The sequence below is a fragment of the Rhinichthys klamathensis genome, unplaced genomic scaffold (assembly GCF_029890125.1).
Source record: "Rhinichthys klamathensis goyatoka isolate OS25496 unplaced genomic scaffold, OSU_Roscu_1.1 h1tg000100l_1, whole genome shotgun sequence".
Taxonomy (NCBI): Eukaryota; Metazoa; Chordata; class Actinopteri; order Cypriniformes; family Leuciscidae; genus Rhinichthys; species Rhinichthys klamathensis.
The window spans coordinates 1,448-21,339 of NW_026606639.1; the positions used below are offsets into that span (position 1 = coordinate 1,448).

General features: G+C 39.0%; 1 protein-coding gene across 1 annotated transcript; it reads left to right on the forward strand.

The window, feature by feature from the left end:
* The first annotated feature begins 1,057 nt into the window (after positions 1–1,057).
* LOC130086790 (uncharacterized) lies at positions 1,058–19,634 on the forward strand. The gene is made up of 7 exons (XM_056252984.1): positions 1,058–1,180; positions 1,316–1,367; positions 1,460–1,597; positions 3,730–3,812; positions 5,551–5,612; positions 14,404–14,473; positions 17,200–19,634. Exons 1-7 carry the CDS (start codon positions 1,115–1,117, stop codon positions 19,318–19,320), a joined length of 2,592 nt encoding a protein of 863 aa, XP_056108959.1. The 5' UTR covers positions 1,058–1,114; the 3' UTR covers positions 19,321–19,634.
* The last annotated feature ends 258 nt before the right edge of the window (positions 19,635–19,892 follow it).

Genomic DNA, 19,892 nt, shown 5'->3' on the forward strand with positions numbered 1-19,892 from the left:
GAAGTGCCCTCCCATCTCTGTGGAGAATGAAATAAGAGTAGCAGCATGGACACGTGCTACCATATTTAGGAAAAAAAGACGCCCCGCACAGCAGAATAATTTTTCTGCTTCTCATTACCGTTCTGTGAAGGGCTGTTCAAATGCCATTAAATACATATTTATATGTGTCCCCCTCTCTCCAATCCAACTCCAATGGATTTTTCCCTGTGAATATGGATTTAACTGTGACTTTTAAAGTTTATGATAGGGGAATGTTGGTGTTGGACTGTAATGATTTTTAATTAAAACATCAACGCTGTGTTATATCACAGTATTAATCATAAGCCATGCATAGAATAGTGACAATTTCAACATTTTTCACATGGATCTATGAAGTCATCGTCTTTAGTGGGCAAGGCCTGCATTCAAAACATATTTTGTAGCCAGATATGTCAAAAAGATGGTCTTTTATTTATTCTGTGTAGCAATTATTTTTAATCTAATATGCATTTTTCTATCGGCTTACTGGATTGTTGTTGCTTAGAATGCAAGTCTTTATACATTCGAAGTGTCACAACTCGAATACCAAGCGTCTTTTATTAGTCTTATTTTCTGAACACGTAATGTATTCGTTGTTGTAATGTGTGCTTGTTTTAACAGGGTTCAACAACACGTCTCTGAGATGGCGTTTGGTTGAATTTCCTTTTACAAACTTTGAGAGTTTGAGACGGACCCATAGTGATCTAAAAGATTTATGGTGTTTTCTTCTTATTTTCACATCGCTCCCTCTCTCTCCCAGCATCCCTATTCCCCCAACCTTTCGACATATAGCCAAAGCCAGATATTATTCTGCTTGGCCTTGGGGCATGAAGACAAAGTCATAAACAACACACACACTGTTTCCTCTGCTCGGATGCTTTACAATTAAATGTCTGTCATTTCAGTTTTATGCATTGGTCCCGCTTCTTTAAACATATTTTAGAGGTTTTTTTTTTCTCTGATGGTTTAGCTCATCATCTTTCTTGCCAACCCCCATCCATCTCATCTCGTCTCGTCTTTTTTTCTCTGTTTTCTTATCTAGGAAGATACAGTAGCTCTCAGAAAAGAGGGTATTGGTGTAGTTCTTGATTCCCAAATGCCCTATTTAATCTGCATTGATGAAGATCTACTCAGCACAGGGGTTGTTCTCTATCATTTAAAGGTAGGCAGCACCTCTTCATAACGTAGGGCCATTGACGTGATGTTGCTTGTCAGTTTTTTGTCAAAAACTGGAATATTGATTGAATCGATATTTGCTGTTATGGGGTTTCTAAACATCGCCTGTTCTGCGATTTAGGAAGGTAAAACTTCAGCTGGGACTGGAGGAACCGAGCCAGAGCAGGATATAGGTTTGTATTCTGTCCGCATCGATTTTGTTCCTGACAGGAAGCTGTCGGCAATGTCAGACCCTTTTTCATTTTGAGCTTTCTCTGTTTCGCAGTTCTCCACGGTGAAGCTCTTCAGAGGGAACACTGTGTGTTTGAGAACCAGAGAGGAGCGGTCAGACTGGTGCCGTTACCAGGAGCCAGATGTGCAATCAATGGGGTGGAGGTGACCCAGCCATACCTTCTGACCCAGGGTAATAAACTATTATGATTAAAAAATTATTCATTTTAAAATGCTTTACTTTTGACTAGTTAAAAGGGTGTTAGGCATAATATTATCGTTCAGTATTATCAATGTTATCGACTTTTTTCCGTTTAAAGTCGGGAATTTCTCTTATTAGAGTCTCTTATGCTCACAAAGATTTATTTGAACAAAATATACTGTGAAACTGTAATATTGTGAAATATTATTACAACTGTTTTTGTTTGTTTTTACTATATTTTAAAATTGAATTTATTCCTGTGGTGCAAAGCTGAATTTTCAGCAGTCATTACTCCAGTCTTTAGAGTCACATGATCCTTCAGAAATCATTTTTAATATGCTGATTTGTTGCTCAATAAACATTTCTTAGTCAAGTCACCTTTATTTATATACGATACAAATCGTTTCAAAGCAGCTTTTCAGTTATAACAGGAAAATGATGCATTTTGGCTGTTGTTCGGCTGAAGTCAGTACAGTGTTGATTCAGTTCCATTGTAAAGATCATCAACAGATCATTTCATATATAAAGCAGTTCTGCAAAAAATTATGTCATCGTCCAGCTCAGTTCAGTTCTCATTCAACAGCATCAGTTCAGTCAGATCAGTAATATTGTTGAATATTAAGCGTCCCCAACTAAGTAAGCCAGAGGCGACAGCTGCAACTGTTATTATTATCAATGTTCAAAACAGTTGTGCTGCTTAATATTTTGTGGAAACCATGATAAAAACAAAAACAAATCTGTATTCTTTGATGAGTAGAAAGTTTAAAAAACAGCATTTATTTGATATATTAAAAAAAATATAAGTAACAATGTACATAACAGTATGAGTTTCTACTGTCACTTATGATCATTTTAATGCATTCGTGTTAAAAATTTTATATAACAATAAGTGCTTCTGCCAAGTAATACAGTGGTATACCCTGGCTGTAGGCTGTTTATGTTACACCATGCGAGTCAAAGACACAACACAGTGGCTTATTAATAAAATAATTCAGTACATGCAGTATATGGGTACAGATTTGTCTTTTAGCTATTTACAGCAGCTTTGAATTGGAGTCATCCAATCAGATTTGTTGTCATACCTTAACTGTACAAGCAAACAAATTTTGAAACAAATATAGAAAATATGAATCATGTCAAACTCTGGTTTTAACTGGAATTCAAAGAAGCTCTTTGAGTATGCCTGCGTCTTGCCACTTCAGATCTCCTCTCTACATTCCAAGGCCCATGGAGTGCAACAGTCCCGCCCTACTGCTTCTATCCTTGTACATGTCCACCAGCGTGACTCTCATCTCAGAGTGAGACTCGTGGCACTTCCAGAACAGCCTAACATGACTGAGGTTAAGACTCTGGCGGACAAAGCACCCGACCCGCAGTTAATTGGCTGATGAAACGGATAGAGTGCAGAGGGGTTTTGAAGTGCATGTGTGGGATTAACCTTTCGAAGAGGGTAAAACCTCCAGAATTCAGACAAAACAGGCTAGATCTATTCTGGGTGTAAGATTAAATAAAAAAAAAGGGAGAGAGAGAGAGAAGCCAACTAAAAAGGAGGAGACTCACAAGAGAGTGGGATAACCATGCTAGTCTCCTTTTCACAAATTTCAATTTGCCAATGTTCCCCTCTTTAGACACGGTGGCATCTGAAGCCATTTCTTTTGAACAAATGATAGTAATTTCCACAGCAACCATGGCCCAAATCCATCTGATGCAGGCCTTTCAAGGGCTTTGTCACCCCTTGGATGTCATTAATAGAGGCAAGATTAGTTTTTTTCACTCCAGAAAAAGGGAGGAGAAAAAGAGAGAAATGGCCATCTGCTTGGAAACCCATCGTTCTCACAATCCCCAGAGAAAGTTGTGTTTCAGTAACGTAATGCATAAAGTGTTTACTAGACAAGGAAAGAGACAGGTTGGCCACATGTTCAGGATTGTCTATTTTCCCATCTATCCATCATCATTTATTTTTGCCAGATTGCCTATATGTAGTTTTTATTGTAAATGTATACTGTTATTTACCATATAAGAATGAAATAGTATTGTTGGGTAAATTGTGTCGGTATATTGTTTAACAGATATTGCTTATTGCTGCATTTTTCACCATTAATGTTTATATTTCTGTTTGTCAGGTGTGAACATACAACTTGGAAAGGCCACCATGTTCCATTTCAACCATCCTCAAGAAGCTGCCCAACTCCGGGAGAAACGCAAGGTGGGGGGAAAATCATTCTCTTTTGAAGCTATTTGTGAAAAAATGATGTATTAAAACGCTGCTGGATAAAGGGTGAGCACAATTACCAACTTATGTTAAAAAATGCAAGTCATCAGAAACTGCTCTCAGTTGTAATTGCTATGCCAGTTGGCTGTGTGCTTCTCCATGCAAGGTAGAACAGGAGCTTTCTTCTTCAAAGAGGCACATATTCACTTCCCTCAAGCTAAAATTATGAATCCCTCTTGGTATGTTTGCAAAGTACCAGTTCTCTTTTTTTCTTTTTATCTTTTACACCTTTTTTCTTCATTTCCTCAGAGAGGTAAAGTAATTGTGCACCTCAGTGTCTTCTGATAAGAGCCGAACATGTCTCTGTCGTTGGTTTGCGAGTATGCACCTTCCCTTCCTCTGTTTTACTTTCTCCTCAGCCTCTGACACTCTCTCTAACTTTCCCTCCCTCTCTGTCTCTCACTGCTGTGACAGGTAATTAAATATTTCCTGACTGTTAAGTCTCTCGTTGTAAAGTTAGACAGCAGCTGTTTCCTCTTCTGTGCACGGAGATTACAGCGCCTTCTCTCTGCGTGAACTATTCTTACGCTCACAAACAACTGTTAACTTGCCTCACGGAGCTCTCAGCGGCACCATTCAGTCATTTTTGTTGTGCGAAACTTAGTTTTTACTCAAACTGCTCATTTCCATATTACACAATGCCACACAATAGTTTGAAGATTGCTTGCATAAACTAAATTCATCTGAGTGTTGTTTCCATTGATGTTTTGTGCCCAGATGAATCTTATGACTTAAATTTTATGTTAAGATGATGTAAAACTTAAAATGTGTATCAATTTGGAATGGTTATTTATTAGTGTAAATTATTAAGTGCCACGATATAAGTTTTTCTCAATTTTAGAGGAAATACCACCTTACATGTTGTTCACTCTTCAGAGAGTGATATTTAGTGATATTTAAGACAATTGATTTTAAATGCAGCTTACTGTATATATATATATATATATATATATTCATCTTTTGAAAACAAAGTTGCACAATTAATGTACATTAGGTGTTTCTTAAGAACATATTAGACTGATTCAGATGTCTAAACTTAATCATTTGTCATTTCTGAACCAGTATGACTTTCTTTCTTGAGTAGAACCCAAAAGTAGTTTATTTGTAGCATGCTTCAGATGCTCTTATCCATACAGTGAAAGTGAACCATAACCACAGAATGATTTTCGAGGAAAGATTTTAGTGTCTTCATGCATGGCTTCTGTTTTGCCCCGGTCACCTTCCATTTTCATTGTATGGAAAAGAGCAGCTCAGTCATTCTACTAAACATCTCCTTTTGTGTTCTATGGCAGAAAGAAAGTCATGCGGGTTTGGAACAACATGACAGTGAATAACTGATGACAAAAAAAATAATTTTGTGTGATCTATCTCTTTAAACTTTCATTAGCACAAAGACAGTTTGCTATAAAAGGTGTTTTATTTCCATGCTCATTGAGGCACATTGCAATCATGTTTACTAGTCTCCTTGCATTCTACTCTCTCATTTCGATCTGAATGATGGTGATTTGTAGTGTTTTCTAATAGCATGTTTGCTTTAATTAGTGTGCTGTAATTGCGGTGTGTTAGAAACAGATGTCTTTCAGTTGTGAGAGTGGTTTTTACCACAGTGCTGTGTGTCTATGGATGCTCAACCATCCATTTGTGTGTGTGTGTGTGTGTGTGTTCTCCCCAGTCTGGGCTCTTCGTGTCGAGTGACTCCACTGCGTTCTCCGTGGACACTTTCAGTCATTTCAGGTGAGTACACCTGCTGTGAGACAGACTGTGCCGTATCCCCATCCATCCTCTGATTCATTATGTTATATAACGTTTAGTCAGCACTTTAGCTTTATCTTCTTCCACAAGACATTTCGCACACCACTTATCCTGGAAAAAATTAACTTTTATTGCTTCACTTATTACTTTTTATATACCTAAACTTGGACTAGATAGATATAAAATGTCATATTTAGGACACTTACTTTCTTCTAGGATGAGATTTGAGACCTGTTCACATCTAACAACATGGAAGTATAAAATATTTTTTAAAAAAATTTGCAACTTCACATGCTGAATTTTGTCATTCTCTGAAGATGTGAATTGTTCATCATTCAACCAAAATAATTGACCTAGCCTCTGATGGGAAAAAAATTGCAAAATCCTCTGTTTTGTTCAAGTTTTTCAGTTAATGTTTGTCCTGGGACTGTACATTTAAGTGACAGTTCAGGTTTGTGTGAAAAACTAACTTAAAAGTAAACACTTTTGTCACTCTTTTTAGTTTAAACTGATCTTTTCTATATCCCTAGCCAACATTTTCAGTTCTGTTTTCAGGTTTTGAGTTGAATTTGACTAATTTCTTTTTGTGGCTCTTACTTGCAGTGGATTGCCAATACAGTGCTATATCAGATATGTACAATAACAAGTGTAGAAAAACAATTACATTACGATTACGGATTACGAATCAGTTTCAATAGTACATTGAGAACTCACGTTTAATGTGGTAGTTTCATTCTTACATCTACTATATCTATAATACAATATATTGTTAGTCCCGAGATTCTTCTTCACGCTAGTGAATAAATACATAGATCCAATACATAAAGACAGGTTTCCCTAGTGGTGGTAGAACTTTTCTTAAGCGTGTCAGAGGTTCCGGGTTCTAATCGGCCCTCGTATTGCTTTTTTTTCCTCATTAAAATCAAAGATGTTCATCAGTGATTGTATATCAAGAGCAGGGACACATTTGTGTGCATTTTGTTTTGTGATTTCACCAGAAAAAATAGAGTCTCCGCAACGGCATTAAGCGATAGATTGACGCACTCGCCTGTGTGAAGACTGAGCACGAGCCAAAAGAGAACGTTCCGCCACTGATAACAGCTGCGAAGAAACCTCAGCATAATTTCCAAAACAACGCATTACAGCTCCAGATCGCCTCTTATTTAACACAAATGAACGTCAACTGGATGATTGATTTGAATTGGGTATCCATGCAGCGAGATGTTTCAAAAAAGTGGTAGGGACATGTCCCACCCGTCCCATTTGCAAATTACGTCTATGGTAACTAGTCATGTTAGTCCAGGGGTGTCCAGTATTCCTGCAGAGTTTAACTCCATCCCCTGTTAAATACACCTGAACCAGTAATCAAAGTCTTCAGGATTGCTGGAAATGTTCAGGCAGGTGTATTAGAACAGGTTGAAGCTTAACTCTGCTGGACATTGATCCTCCAGGAGCAGGATTGGACACCCCTGTGTTAGTCTGTTTAAGAATTTCCACACACATAAGAAAGTTTGATGATAAAGAGAATAAGACATGTGGACAGCTAGAGAGGTTCAGGCTGTTCTGTGTCTTGTGTGTCGACAACTATGACAACAAAGAAAGCTCCCAGTCTCCCAACTCCCAGCTGGGAGAGTTCTTTCTGACGTGCCACTGTTTGCAGCTGGAGCCTGGAGACGTCATGCATCATCTGTGAACCTCCGGGCTCTTCACATGTACACACAGTCTATGTGTGGCGCTTTAGACGCCTTCGGCAATGTTCTGCACGCCGTTCCCCCTAATTGTTCCTTTGTCTGTGTTTACAAAATGTTTTGTTTGTTTGGTCGTCTTTGGCTTTGTTGTTCAAAGCTTTCTATAGATAATGGATTTGTGTGTTTGAAGTGAGCACTGCAAGCCTAGCTGATTGCTAATTTATTTTGTTCTGGCTTTCATGTGATAGACTGTGGATTTGGTTTCTGCAAAAGCATCAGAATGGAAATCCAATAGGATTTGATGCATGTATCAAACATGGCTAAATGATCAGCAGAGCAAAAAAGAAAACCATTACACTATCCAAAAATGCTTTAATTTATGAGTCAGTTTTGTACTATATATTTATATCCTGCTCTGTACAGATTTGCTGGGCAAGACAAAATAAAAATTTTGTTGGTCTCCATTGGCCCTGATTCATGTGTTTGTCATTTTGTAGTTTTACAATTTCCTAAGGAAAGCTTACAAACATATATCAATAGCTTTAACACTACAACAACAAGAACATTACATCTACTTTGATTACAACTGATTCAGGAACCTTTTTAAGACAAAAAAATACTTTTTTCCGTCAACGGGCAACCAGATGAGATACAGGGCTCACGACCGATCTATATTATCCAGATAGAAATGTATTGTCCATTTTCAATGGGAAAGTGCCCAAGCAACAATCGCTCAGCAAGATTGCCCAGCAACATTGCTCAAAAAGTGCCCTGTGTATCATCACCTTTAGTCTTTTGTAAAATCCCTTGAAAGGGTCAAACGGTTAGTTCACCCAAAAAAATTATTTCTGACATTAATTACTCGCCCTCATGTCGTTCCAAACCTGTAAGACCTTCGTTCATCTCAGGAATGACAAATTAAGATATTTGTGATGAAACAGATGCTTTTCATTTGCTTTTAGTGAAACAGATGCTTCTCACCTGTTCTGTCGTTTCTTTCTTTTTGGGGCTTTTTGATTATGTACATTCACAATTTAATTAAATTTTCTGGATATTATGTAGAATAACAACATATGAAGCATTCAGGAGGCTCTAACTGCTATTTTATTTTCACTCACAAAAGTTCCCAAGGGCTTACAAAGGATTTACATAGCATATGTCTTGGTAAAATTAGAGGGAAATGTCTGAGCACCTGTTCAGTCACATGTGCTCGTAGATCACAGAATGGGCCATGGTCAGGGTTTTGAATGCTGTTAGGGGGGATTGCTGCTTCATTTCCTGAAATGTGTTTCAGTGAGAAGGAAGTACATACAAGGTCTTCTGAAATTTTTACATCTTTTCCCTTTGTGAAATTTGTGCAGTGGGTCATGTCTTACCTTTAGGATACAGTTTTGTTTAACAGATTTCCTTCAAAAAAAGTGTTTTATCCCCACCGAATCCCCTTCTCTTCCTTTGCAAACAGAAGTAGTTTGCTTAAAAACTACTCCAGTAACTACGTTACAAAGTACTTTAGTATTATTTTTCTATTTTTACCCAAAATGGGGAGATGATAGCGATATGGAGCGCTAAACACTCACGTCATCCGTTTCATTCATACTGGAAGCCCAGTACATACTGATTCATCCCTCACGTAGAAAGTCCACAAGTGAGATTCATAGAAGTATTAAACTTATGACATTTCAGGAAATGCCTTATATGGATATAATAGCATGCAAATAGAGATGTTTTGACTGATGAAACATGAAGACAAACAGATGATAGTGATAATATATCTGTGTTCATCAAGCTATCTCAGGTATTTTCATAAGAATGATGTATGTCTTTAAAGGGATAGTTCACCCAAAAAGGAAAATTATCCCATGATTTACTCACCCTGAAGCCATCCTAGGTGTATATGACATTCTTCTTTCAGACGAATACAATCAGAGTTATATTAAAACATGTCCTGGCTCTTCCAAGCTTTATAATGGCAGTGAATGGCTGGAGAAAATTTGAAGCCCAAAAAAGTGCATCCATCCATGATAAAAGTGCTCCACTTTTACTCCAGGGGGTTGATAAAGGCATCTTGAAGTGAAGCCATCCGTTTGTGTAAGGAAATTTACCCATATTTAACTTTATAAACTATAATCACTAGCTTCCGCCAGACGGCCGTACGCATCGATTTACGGTGGAAGACCGACGCACAGAGTAATGACGAACGTGGAAGCTCAGAGGAAAGAGCTAAACAAAACACCGGTCGCGAATTAGCAATTTTGAAGAGAAATGTCGGAGGATTTCTATATAATAGAGGAGGAGCTTCAGTTTGTTGCACAGCCGTAAACCGCGAGAGGCGTCTAAGCTTAAGATACTCCTACATCCTACATCATACATGTGTCACGGGTTACTCTTATGGTGCAAGTCGAATTGCGTTGTATGCATACGGTCGTCTGGTGGAAGCTAGTTATTATATGTTTATAAGTTATATATTTATAATATTTATAAGTTATAAATATGAGTATTTTTCTTACACAAACGGATGGCTTCACTTCAAAATGCCTTTATCAACCCCCTGGAGCCGTGTGGAGTAATTTTTTTTCCCCACATTTTTTCCTGCCATTTACTCCCATTATAAAGCTTGGAAGAGCCAGGACATTTTTTTTTTTAATATAACTCTGATTGTATTCGTCTGAAAGAAGAATGTCATGTACACCTAGAAGGACTTGAGGGTGAGTAAATCATAGGCTAATTTTCATTTTTGGGTGAACTAACCTTTTAATGCAATGCTAATCAACATAGTTTGTATCATAGATATATTCTCACTCGGTGTTAAGAAGCAACATGAAACCACAGAAGTAATTTCAAACACGAGTCACGAGTGACATGTATTGTGATTTTGGAGCAAAACATGATATTAAACTCATAAATTGTAGTGTTTGACGGTATGCTAAGCAAACATACTAGTACGGTATGCTAAGCAACCACCCTGTTGTCAAGAGCGATTGTTTTATTACTAATTTTGAAAAGTAAGTCCAGGTAAGATCATTTGAATGTTTTCATTTGAATCATTTCATAATTGAAAGCAAAGAAGGTTAAGTGAGAGGTCCGATAAAAAAAGTTTTTTTTCCGTTCTACCAAAAATTTGCTGGGAGCCCACTGTTGCTAGTAACAAACTACACTTTTACATGCATCTGATTGACAGATAAATCATGCGATCTTATTTTGCTATTGTTAAGGTTTTTTCAGCTTTGTACAAAGTTTGCTTCGTACATTTAGTTTAACTGTATTGTTAAAGAGGGCGAGCTTTACCATTTAATTGAACTGTGTGCATGTATTTTAGACACATTGTTCTTGCTCCCCTCCGTCCATGCAATAACTGCGTCCATGTTATGAGCCGAGTTTTTTATTTTTCAACCGAGTTTCAACTGCTCAGTGCTCTGGTATTATCAATGGGATGACCCATTTCAGGAGTTGCCACAATTACAATTTTAAATCAGAATATGAGCAAAGCTCACTTACATTCACTGAAATATTGAAATGTTAGCTATACTGATTCAAAACGAGCGCCAGTAATAGATCGTAAATTCATACATCGTCACGTCTTTGCCCTGCCCACTGACGCGTTAGTGAGATGAGAAGGAGTGAAGGACATTACCTTCCTATAGGATCCTATAATGGATCCTATAATGCTATGAAAGTGTTTATTTATTTTCACAGTGTTTCAGTAGAGCATTATTTGTTTCACATTTTACTGTGGATTCTCAGTCTCAATTTCGCGCAGACTTTTATGGTAATATTAGCCTGGGAAAACCCAGACAACTTCCAGCAAATTTAGATTTGCTCTGAAAGTTAGTCTGGCAAAGAGCTCATTCAAGCCCATTTCCAATCCGTCGAAATCGAGGCACCAATCAGAAACGTTGGGGCGGGCTTTACACGATGACGACAGCGCTGGGATTTTGAAGCAGATTTTGTAGCCTACATTACAAAGATGGATGCCGCCGTCGAACATCACTCGTTCGAATCAGCTATCGCGTCTGTTTTAAGCGATTTGAACGTTTCCTTTTTGTTAAAAACCGAGCAAAGAACAACACTCGGAGATGTTTCTCCGCCGCTCTGCATACGTCTGCTCCTTCATCGCTCTGATTGATTTTAGGTCTATCCGCGACGTCCGTTGGTGACGCCCCTCTGGAAATGATTTGTCTATGACACTTTTCCAGACCATAACTCAGTTACAACTGAGAATGGTCTGGTTTTAACCAGGCTATGGTAATATATGGTCCGGACAGTAATGCCACTGCATAAGTAACTGTTAATTCTGTGATCAGTGCTTTCTGATATGTAATGATTAATGTCAGACAGTCAGACAGCCTTTGTCTCAAAATGTTTATTGCTGTCAATGCTTCAGTAAATCAAGCCAGTGACTAAACAGTCAACTACACATTGTTTATCTTAGTAGCGTGAAAATTGTGATAAAATTATATACAGGAAGCGATCAAAGAACCCTCACTTTATAATCATTGGATCTGTCTATCACACAGTGTGAGTTTATCAGTGACTGAGTTCTGGACTCTCGCCAAAACTCCCGTTATAATCAATGACGCTGTCTAAACTGCACAATGATTCTCTTATTTACATCATGTTTACACTGTTAGGTGATAAAAGTGAAAGCTTTTCATTGCAATGAAGGCTACAATGTTCATTGTAATAGTTTGGTTGAGCATCCATAGTATGCAAATATCTTAGCCAATCATAGCAGTGGGCATTTACATTGAAGTCTCATAGCAGACTTCCTACGTAGTGTTCAAATCAGAGGGCTAAAATTAGGGCAGAAAATGAATGACCTTTTATTTCTAAATTCAGACCATTTTTGATGTAAAAATCATACTAACATTTATAAGTGCACCTCAGGAAACAAAATATTAAAATGCTGTTTATGACCCCTTTAAATATCTGGAATGTTAATTGAAAGGTTGGTTAACTTTGCAAGGACTGAGGATCTGTTTTGTTGTACAAGAGCAAGGCATTTAACCTCGAGTAAAAAAAAAAAAAAAAAAAAAAAAAAAAAAATTGGCCAAGTAGTAAAAATGCCAACTTGTTGGTAATGGTGAGGCTAGGTTAACAGTAATGTGGTTTTCATTCACACACTGATTAGTATATGGAAAATAGCATGCTTATTTGTGGAACAACAAACAACAATATCAAAAACTGCTGGAAGCCAGTCACCAACAATCAAACAACAATATCAAAAACTGCTGGAAGCCAGTCACCAAGAATCCAACTATGTAAACTCAGAGGGTGACAGAAAGACAGCAGAGACCTAGAGAGGGAAAAAATCACAGACAGGGCATGGTGATGTATAGAGACTAGAGATGTGAATTTACAAAAGACAGTCCAAAAGGAGCCACACTGCTTGGGTAGAAGCCTAGAGGATGTGTCTTTGTGGCACCAGTCAAGGTTCAAAATTTCAATCTCGTATCTAATGCTGTGCATTGTGCCTGTAGTCTGGAGCCTATCTGACCTATTCTTATGACAACCATGTGTATTGAATGCACTAAATGCTGTAAAATCAGTACTAATTTTGTTCTTACAAATTACGATTCCTTAGTAAAATGATTTATTGCATTTTTGAAAGATCTATGCTTCACCTTTTTACTAGCCTGGATGCCAGCCCGAACCCCGCCCACAACATTTTTTGGTCGGGAAGTTCAGTCTGGACTCGATCCATTGAGGAGTAATTATGATCGGTTCAGAAATCGTCGGGCCAATCAAATTGCCAGGGCGGGCTTTATACGATGATGGACAGATGATCTGCAGTTACGTAATCATCACGTTATCAAAGAGCGCTTGGGTTGAACTGGTTTCCCTCAAAGGTGACTGCAGCTGGAGAATTGAGATGTATAGATTCCGCTATTGCGTCTGTTGTAAAAGAAATCGACAGCGCATTAATTTTAAAATACGAACAGAGAACTGCAATCAAGCCATTTGTCGATTGGAAAGATGTGTTTGCCGTCCTTCCTACGGGACTCGGCAAAAGTTTAATTTATCAGCTGGCTCCGATGGTCGCTAAAAAGATGGGACGCAATGAAAACCCTGCGGTCGTTGTGGTTTCTCCTTCGGTCGCACTCATAGAGGACCAAGTAAAAGAAGCAACACTCATTATTTTACTACTTCCAGTGTGCGTGCAGTTGAGTTCTGTTGACAACTATGCGTAGCTCAACATACGTCACTTGGTGCGTTGCTCTGATTGGTTGTAGGTCTATCCAATTGAGTGCAGAGTTAGTTTTTTTCCTGGTTCGGTTAAGACACACCTCATAATCAAAGCCCTATGGAGCAGTATCAGACTCACATTCTGACTAGAATATGAATATGATGAAGTCAGGCTACCTTTTTACATCCCTAACAAAGAAATGCTCTGTGAAATTGCCTTTGTGACCTGCATTGTAAAACATGTTGTATTTGCCTTTGTGTCTGAAATGCTCTCAAGCTCGAGTATAAGATCAGTACTCTGCTGTTGTTTTCTACTGGGGGAGTTTCTGACATTTTACAGGGTTTTGACTTGTACATGCTCTGCTATCCGACAAGTTGTGTACAAGGATCCATACATTTTTTGGCTTTCTGTCCAAAATCCTGTTGAGCTTGATGGAAAGTCGTCTTCGTTTCCCACCAAGCTGCTTTTCCATCCCTGTGCGAACTGCCTGAGGATGAAGTGCTTGTATGTAAATCCCCAAATCTACATGCACACATTCTATTTAATTTCACAGCTAGCTGAGTGGCCCTAATCACATCCAGACATTTGGGTCCTTTGCTATTCAAATCTAATAGACTCTTTTGGAGATGTGGGACATTGTGCAGTTTAGTCTTTTTGCCATCCCGTCTGTTGGAGGTCTCTTGTGTCATAACCGTAGCAAAAATAATTAAAATCACTCTTCAAAACAAAGACTACAGCATCGTGATTTTGAATATAAACCTAATTGCTTTGCTCTTTTGTGGCCATGCTTAAGTGTAAGAGGAAATGTGATTTTCCCCTCTCTAATCCTTGTAATATAAATACAAATGTTGAATTTCTATCTTGTTGAATCATCTAAAATGAAGAATGTTTTCCCTTACAGTTCCAGAAAGGTTTCTGACCAACCTGAAGGTGACGCAAAAGACTGTTGTTTCTCAGGAGAGAATCACAGGGTAAGCATGTGTTGTTAGCCTCCACTTGGTGCTTTTATTACTAGATCTGTTTTACTTCTGGATGAATTGTATGGATTTATTTTCTGCTATACTTTAGGTCTAAGAGAAAAATCAGAGTTGCTAACTTTTGTTTGTGGCTGACTGGGCAGTAGCTTGATTTTTATAACTTTTGTATGGGGACAGGTGATGTAATACACTGTTTTAAAAAACAAGCATAGATGGAGTTGACCATTGCCTGAAGGCAGTGCCGCTCCATCAGGGACCTAGTGGGAGCCAGAGCTGTTTTTATGTTTGCACTTGAAAATTAAAAAATGCTGAAATTGTCAATCAGAGGCTTCTGATTGAGCTGTGAACATACTGTTCTATTCTCGTCAAGTTATTTGATTTCAGCACAAAAGGAGGTCATTATTTTGTTAAGTTAACTCAGTGACTGTATGAATTTAGCCAAACAGTGTCTATCATAATTAATTAGACCCTAATTAATACAACTACTGTCTCAGTTAATAAAGTACAGTTAATCAAGTACCAGGGGCGTCACTAGGATTTTCATTTTAGGGGGGCTAAGCCCCCAATATGATTTTTAAACAAATTATAAAAAAAGGTAACACTTTAGTTTAGGATCTAAAGATCACTATTAACCATTTTCATTACGATGCAAAGGCACGGTTTTATAATAACTGTGGTCCCAAATGTGAGGCAGGGCAAATAGGGGGGTTCGGGGTCTCCCCGAGAAAATTTTGATTTCTCTGATCTACATATGTGCATTTTAAGATGTTCTGAAGGCCAAAAAACTTGGATAGTGGGCAGCTGACAATTTTTCTCTCCTCATCAGCAGCATCACTTTTTTTCTCTTTGTTTTTCTCTTGCCCTGTCTCTTCCCCTCCTAAAGCTGAGCTTTGACTGATATAGGCTTTTCATTTTTGTCTGTCAGTGAAGAAAGTAAACTTAGGGTCAACTGATAGGTTGATTTTGCCTATGAATCATTTTCTCAGACGCGGTTATTTACTGAAAGCTACTAAAGTTAATTAAGTTTATTAAATGCATTCACAATATGTAGGCTACACATTTATTATTGATCTTATGCCTAATACAGGGCCGTAGACAGGGCTTTATAATCACAGAGGTCCTAAATTTGAGATTGGTAGGGGGTTCAAATTTTTTATTTCTGATATGTGCATTTCAAGACGTTTGAAGACCAAAAAAAAGGATAAGAAATAGCTTTAAAACCATGTCAGTGGGCAGATTATTTGTCAATACCTCCTCTCTTCTCATCTCCATCACTCTTCCTTTTTTTCTCAGTCTCTTCCTCCCTTTCTCTTCCCCTCCTAAAGCTGAGCTTTTTTAATTTACTAAAGGCTACAATTTGTATTATATTCTCAATATGTACACATTCATTATTAATCTTGTGCCTAACATGATGAAAACGGCTTTGTTAATGTTTCTTGTAAACTAATTATTACATTACATGAGTTACACGAGTGTATAGGCCTATTTTCAGTTCAAAATGGCGAAATTAGACAAAACTATATTAGTTTGCCTGATTATTTTTTGTCATTCGTTTAACATTTATGACCTAAAAAAAGTAAAATATGATATGTTAAGTTTAGCTACTTACATCTTATCTCGCACTTGACCGTACGCGTCGAGTCCATAGACTGTAAAAAATGGTCGTGTCGCACTGTTAAAATTCGCGCTCAGCAGCGTCTGTGAACATAAAGCCCGCCTACTTTGATTTGATTGGTCGTCTCTGACATTGACGAGCAGTGACAGACCAATGAGGCTCAGATGAACACACAAATGAACACACACACCCTGTCCTCTGTTTCTGACGTGCTCTCTGCACGGCGCAGCTGTGGATTGAGAACGTGCTGAATCTGATTATAACAAGACTGAAGCGAACACGAATTTGTGTAGCCTACATTAATCTCACATTTTTAGGGGGGCTTGGCAGAAGTTTAGGGGAAGCCCCCCTAAAAAGGGCCTAGTGACGCCCCTGTCAAGTACACTACTGTCACAGTAAATAAAACAAGGGCATCAAAAGTGTAATGTTGATCCACTGTAATACCACTGATATTTTAGGTTAAACTTTAATTAGAGGTTATTGGGGTCGTTTCTTATTACCACAGAAACATGCTGTTCTTTTTGTTGCAAATATGGACTGACTGCATTATTTGCTTTCCATGGAAATAATTAAAATGCCAAATAATTCAAGTATAAAGGCCCCTTTTCCCAGTCCTAGCTAGCATTGATTTTGATGTATACATTTTTTACCTATTACATGTGTTTTACGTGGCTTTATGGCTACCCCCTGGTAAGAGAGTGCATCAAAGCAATGGCTTAATCATATTTTCATCTGTGGAAATGTAGCTAATACAAATAGCATGCAGAGCCTTTCTAACAAATATAAAGGTTCATAGAGTAAATGTTTCCAACCAATTACTTCTCACTGATTTTACTCCTGGCTCTTCCATTTATATTGGGTGAAGTGTTTAGTCCACTTAAACAGAGATAAACAGATGCAGGATAAACAGAAGTGAGCAGAAATGAGAAGTTATTTTCACAGCTTTTAAAGCCCAGTTCTGAGAGATGCCAGACAAGGTAACTATAATAAAAGAGTCTCAAAAACATTTGCATAAAACATTGATACATTTATTTAAATATATTAGAAAATGTAGTGACCTGGATAACTAAACTCTATTGACACTATTAATTTTTTCTCCTTACAGATATTTTCCTCATCTCTTACTCCTACAAACTTCATCTTTCCTCAAAACAAGACAGACAGTAGTTTCAGCGGCCCTTCCGGGTGTCAGCACGTTCCTGAGACACACAGGGCACTTACAGAACACTGTGTCACTAACAACCCAGAAGGAGATGCCAAAAGTCTAGGAAAGTCGCTTCAGACAAGTCTCAACATCCAGTGGGAGAAGCAGCAGTCAGCCCCTCATAAATCAGAAACTGAAGCTCCGTCAGTGGACGTGACATATAAGGAAACGAAGGGGGAGGAAAAAGGGGTGAATGGAGGGCTCTGGGATACTAGAATAATTCAAGAGTGCCGTAACGGGACCTCTGGGCTTCTGGATGTCGAGAAGCAGTATCTCTGTCACCCGATCGTGGGCTCAGAAGGGAGCTTGTTAGCTGAGGAGTCCCATATACAGAGCATGCACTCCGCCATGGGAGGAGGAGCAGCCTTTGTCCCCAGCTTGACTCGCTTGAAGCACTTTTCACAGAGGCATAGCCCACTTACCATGGAGGGCCAATTTAGCGAGCACATTTTATCCAGAATGTCTGTTGAGAGTCAAGAAGCCAAAGTCCATCCAGAAGGAAGGGGGCTCAGCTCTAGCCTGGGGAGCCTTGCAAGTAGAGTGTCCTGGATGCTGGCGGACGCAGGGCGTGTGCTTACAAACTCTTTGAAGGAACAAACCGGTGGTAGAGAAAGCAGTTGGTACAATCAAATGTGCTCAATGGTAAAGGATCTACCCTTTGTACACCATATCCAGTTAGAATTGACTCTAAGACCACAGGCAAAACCAACTCTGGAGGCAACCCAATTTCGACGCAATCTGTCTCATAGTGAGATATTGTCAGTAAGAAAACAGAGTGTAGCGTTGCCTTCCATGCAAGATCTGTCAAGATCCAGAACAGATGAATGGAAGAGCCCTTTGATGGCTTTGGAGACAACTCGGACAAGAGGTTCGGTGACCACCCAGATAAGTGAAGGACTGAAGGTATGCTGCCAAAGACTACACCCTGTACCTGAACCCTTGCTCCATCTCCAGAACCTTCCACCTCAACAGCTTCTCTCCTGCCTGCACAATGTCATCCCTGCCCACTTGCTAATGGAAGAGCGGGTGTTAGCTTTATACTGGCTCAGTGTCGCCACCTGTTCTCAACCAGATCCACAGCCTGCAGTTATTGTCCTTTTCCAGACTAAGCTTTTGGTGGTCACCTTTGATCCTTTGACTGATTCTTCCAGCCCCACACACTCTTTAAATGTTTTCTATGAATTATCTTTTGAGGAAATGAAGGAGATCCACATTGGTTTTGCTGGGCAGAATGTCAGACTGACGGGCATCACAGAGAACAGCATACTTACCTTGCACACTTGCAATGCAGTCTTAAGTCAAGAACTGTCCCGAACTTTACTTGAGGCTATTTGCCCTTTCGAGAGTGGTGCACTGGACCATCCGCTACTGTCAAGTGACATAGTATCTTTGTCCTTAGACTGGGACTCCCATATTAAGGATTTGCTACTACCCTCTGGTGGGCGCCTTACATGCTCTTTCCAGAAAACTCTTGCTAAGGTGGTCTTCCTGTTACATGGTAACATGCAGGGTGAACGTCCGGCACTTGCGCATGTACAAATACTTCTTTACACGACTGTCAGATTTCAGCGATCATGCCTCGAGCTGCACACTGACCCCATTGTACCTGTTTCACAGGTGGCACCAATAGAATCTGAGCTTGTCCAGCTTGTCCTGACTGACACACACCTGTGTCTCTTGCATGAGAATGCTGTTTATCACCCACCTCCACGTTCACTAGCTTTAGTGGCACCTCATGCCCAGTTCAGGATAATAGACCTGCGGCAGCGTTTGGACGTCCGTTGCGTGCTGGTCAGAGACGGATACGGCAGTATGTGTCTGGATGTGGTTTTGGCTCATGTCTACCGGAAATCCGGTGGTACTGGAGGTCACCCTCAACCTCCAGACGTCTTCAGTGCTGATGAGGCAGCTGCCCAATCTCCTACCAACTCTGATTCATCTCCCCGGAATGAAGTGTGGAAATTAACTTTCAGCAGCTCCGCTGAGGCCACCTTCCTGATTAATAACTTGTCAAACATTTGATCAAGGACCTTCCAGCAAAATAATTAACAGCCCAGTGAGGAGAATTCGACAGGCGACTACAAATAGGCTGAGTTCACCGAAAACATGACATGAGTCTGTGGCGCTAAGATTTGAGAAATATTTTGTAATTGTTGTGTTATTTTTTTACTTTTCCATGAAGTTTTATGACTAGCATTGTGATAAATTTGTCTGACAAAGGGATAAGTAAAGGCCACACACCAAAAACCGATAACTGTAACAATAACTACATTAGTGTCCACACCAACGCGCAGTATTGTTCTGTTTATTCTAAGCATGTGCTGCAGTTATGCATATGCTTGAGCTATTTAAAGCTGGTTGGATTCTGATTGGCTGTCTATGTTTTCAGCAGGAAAAAAACTTGTGAAAGTGATTCCAGCTATTTTGTGTTAGTTGTGGTGTCGATTCTGCTATTCTTTTTTGTTTAGAACGCTTTTTAGAACTATATTTTTATCGATATAGTTATCATCCTTGGTGTGAATGGGTCTTAGTCATTTGAAGTAGTGCCCATGATTAAGATCATAAATTCATAAGGCTGGTTGAGACCATTGACA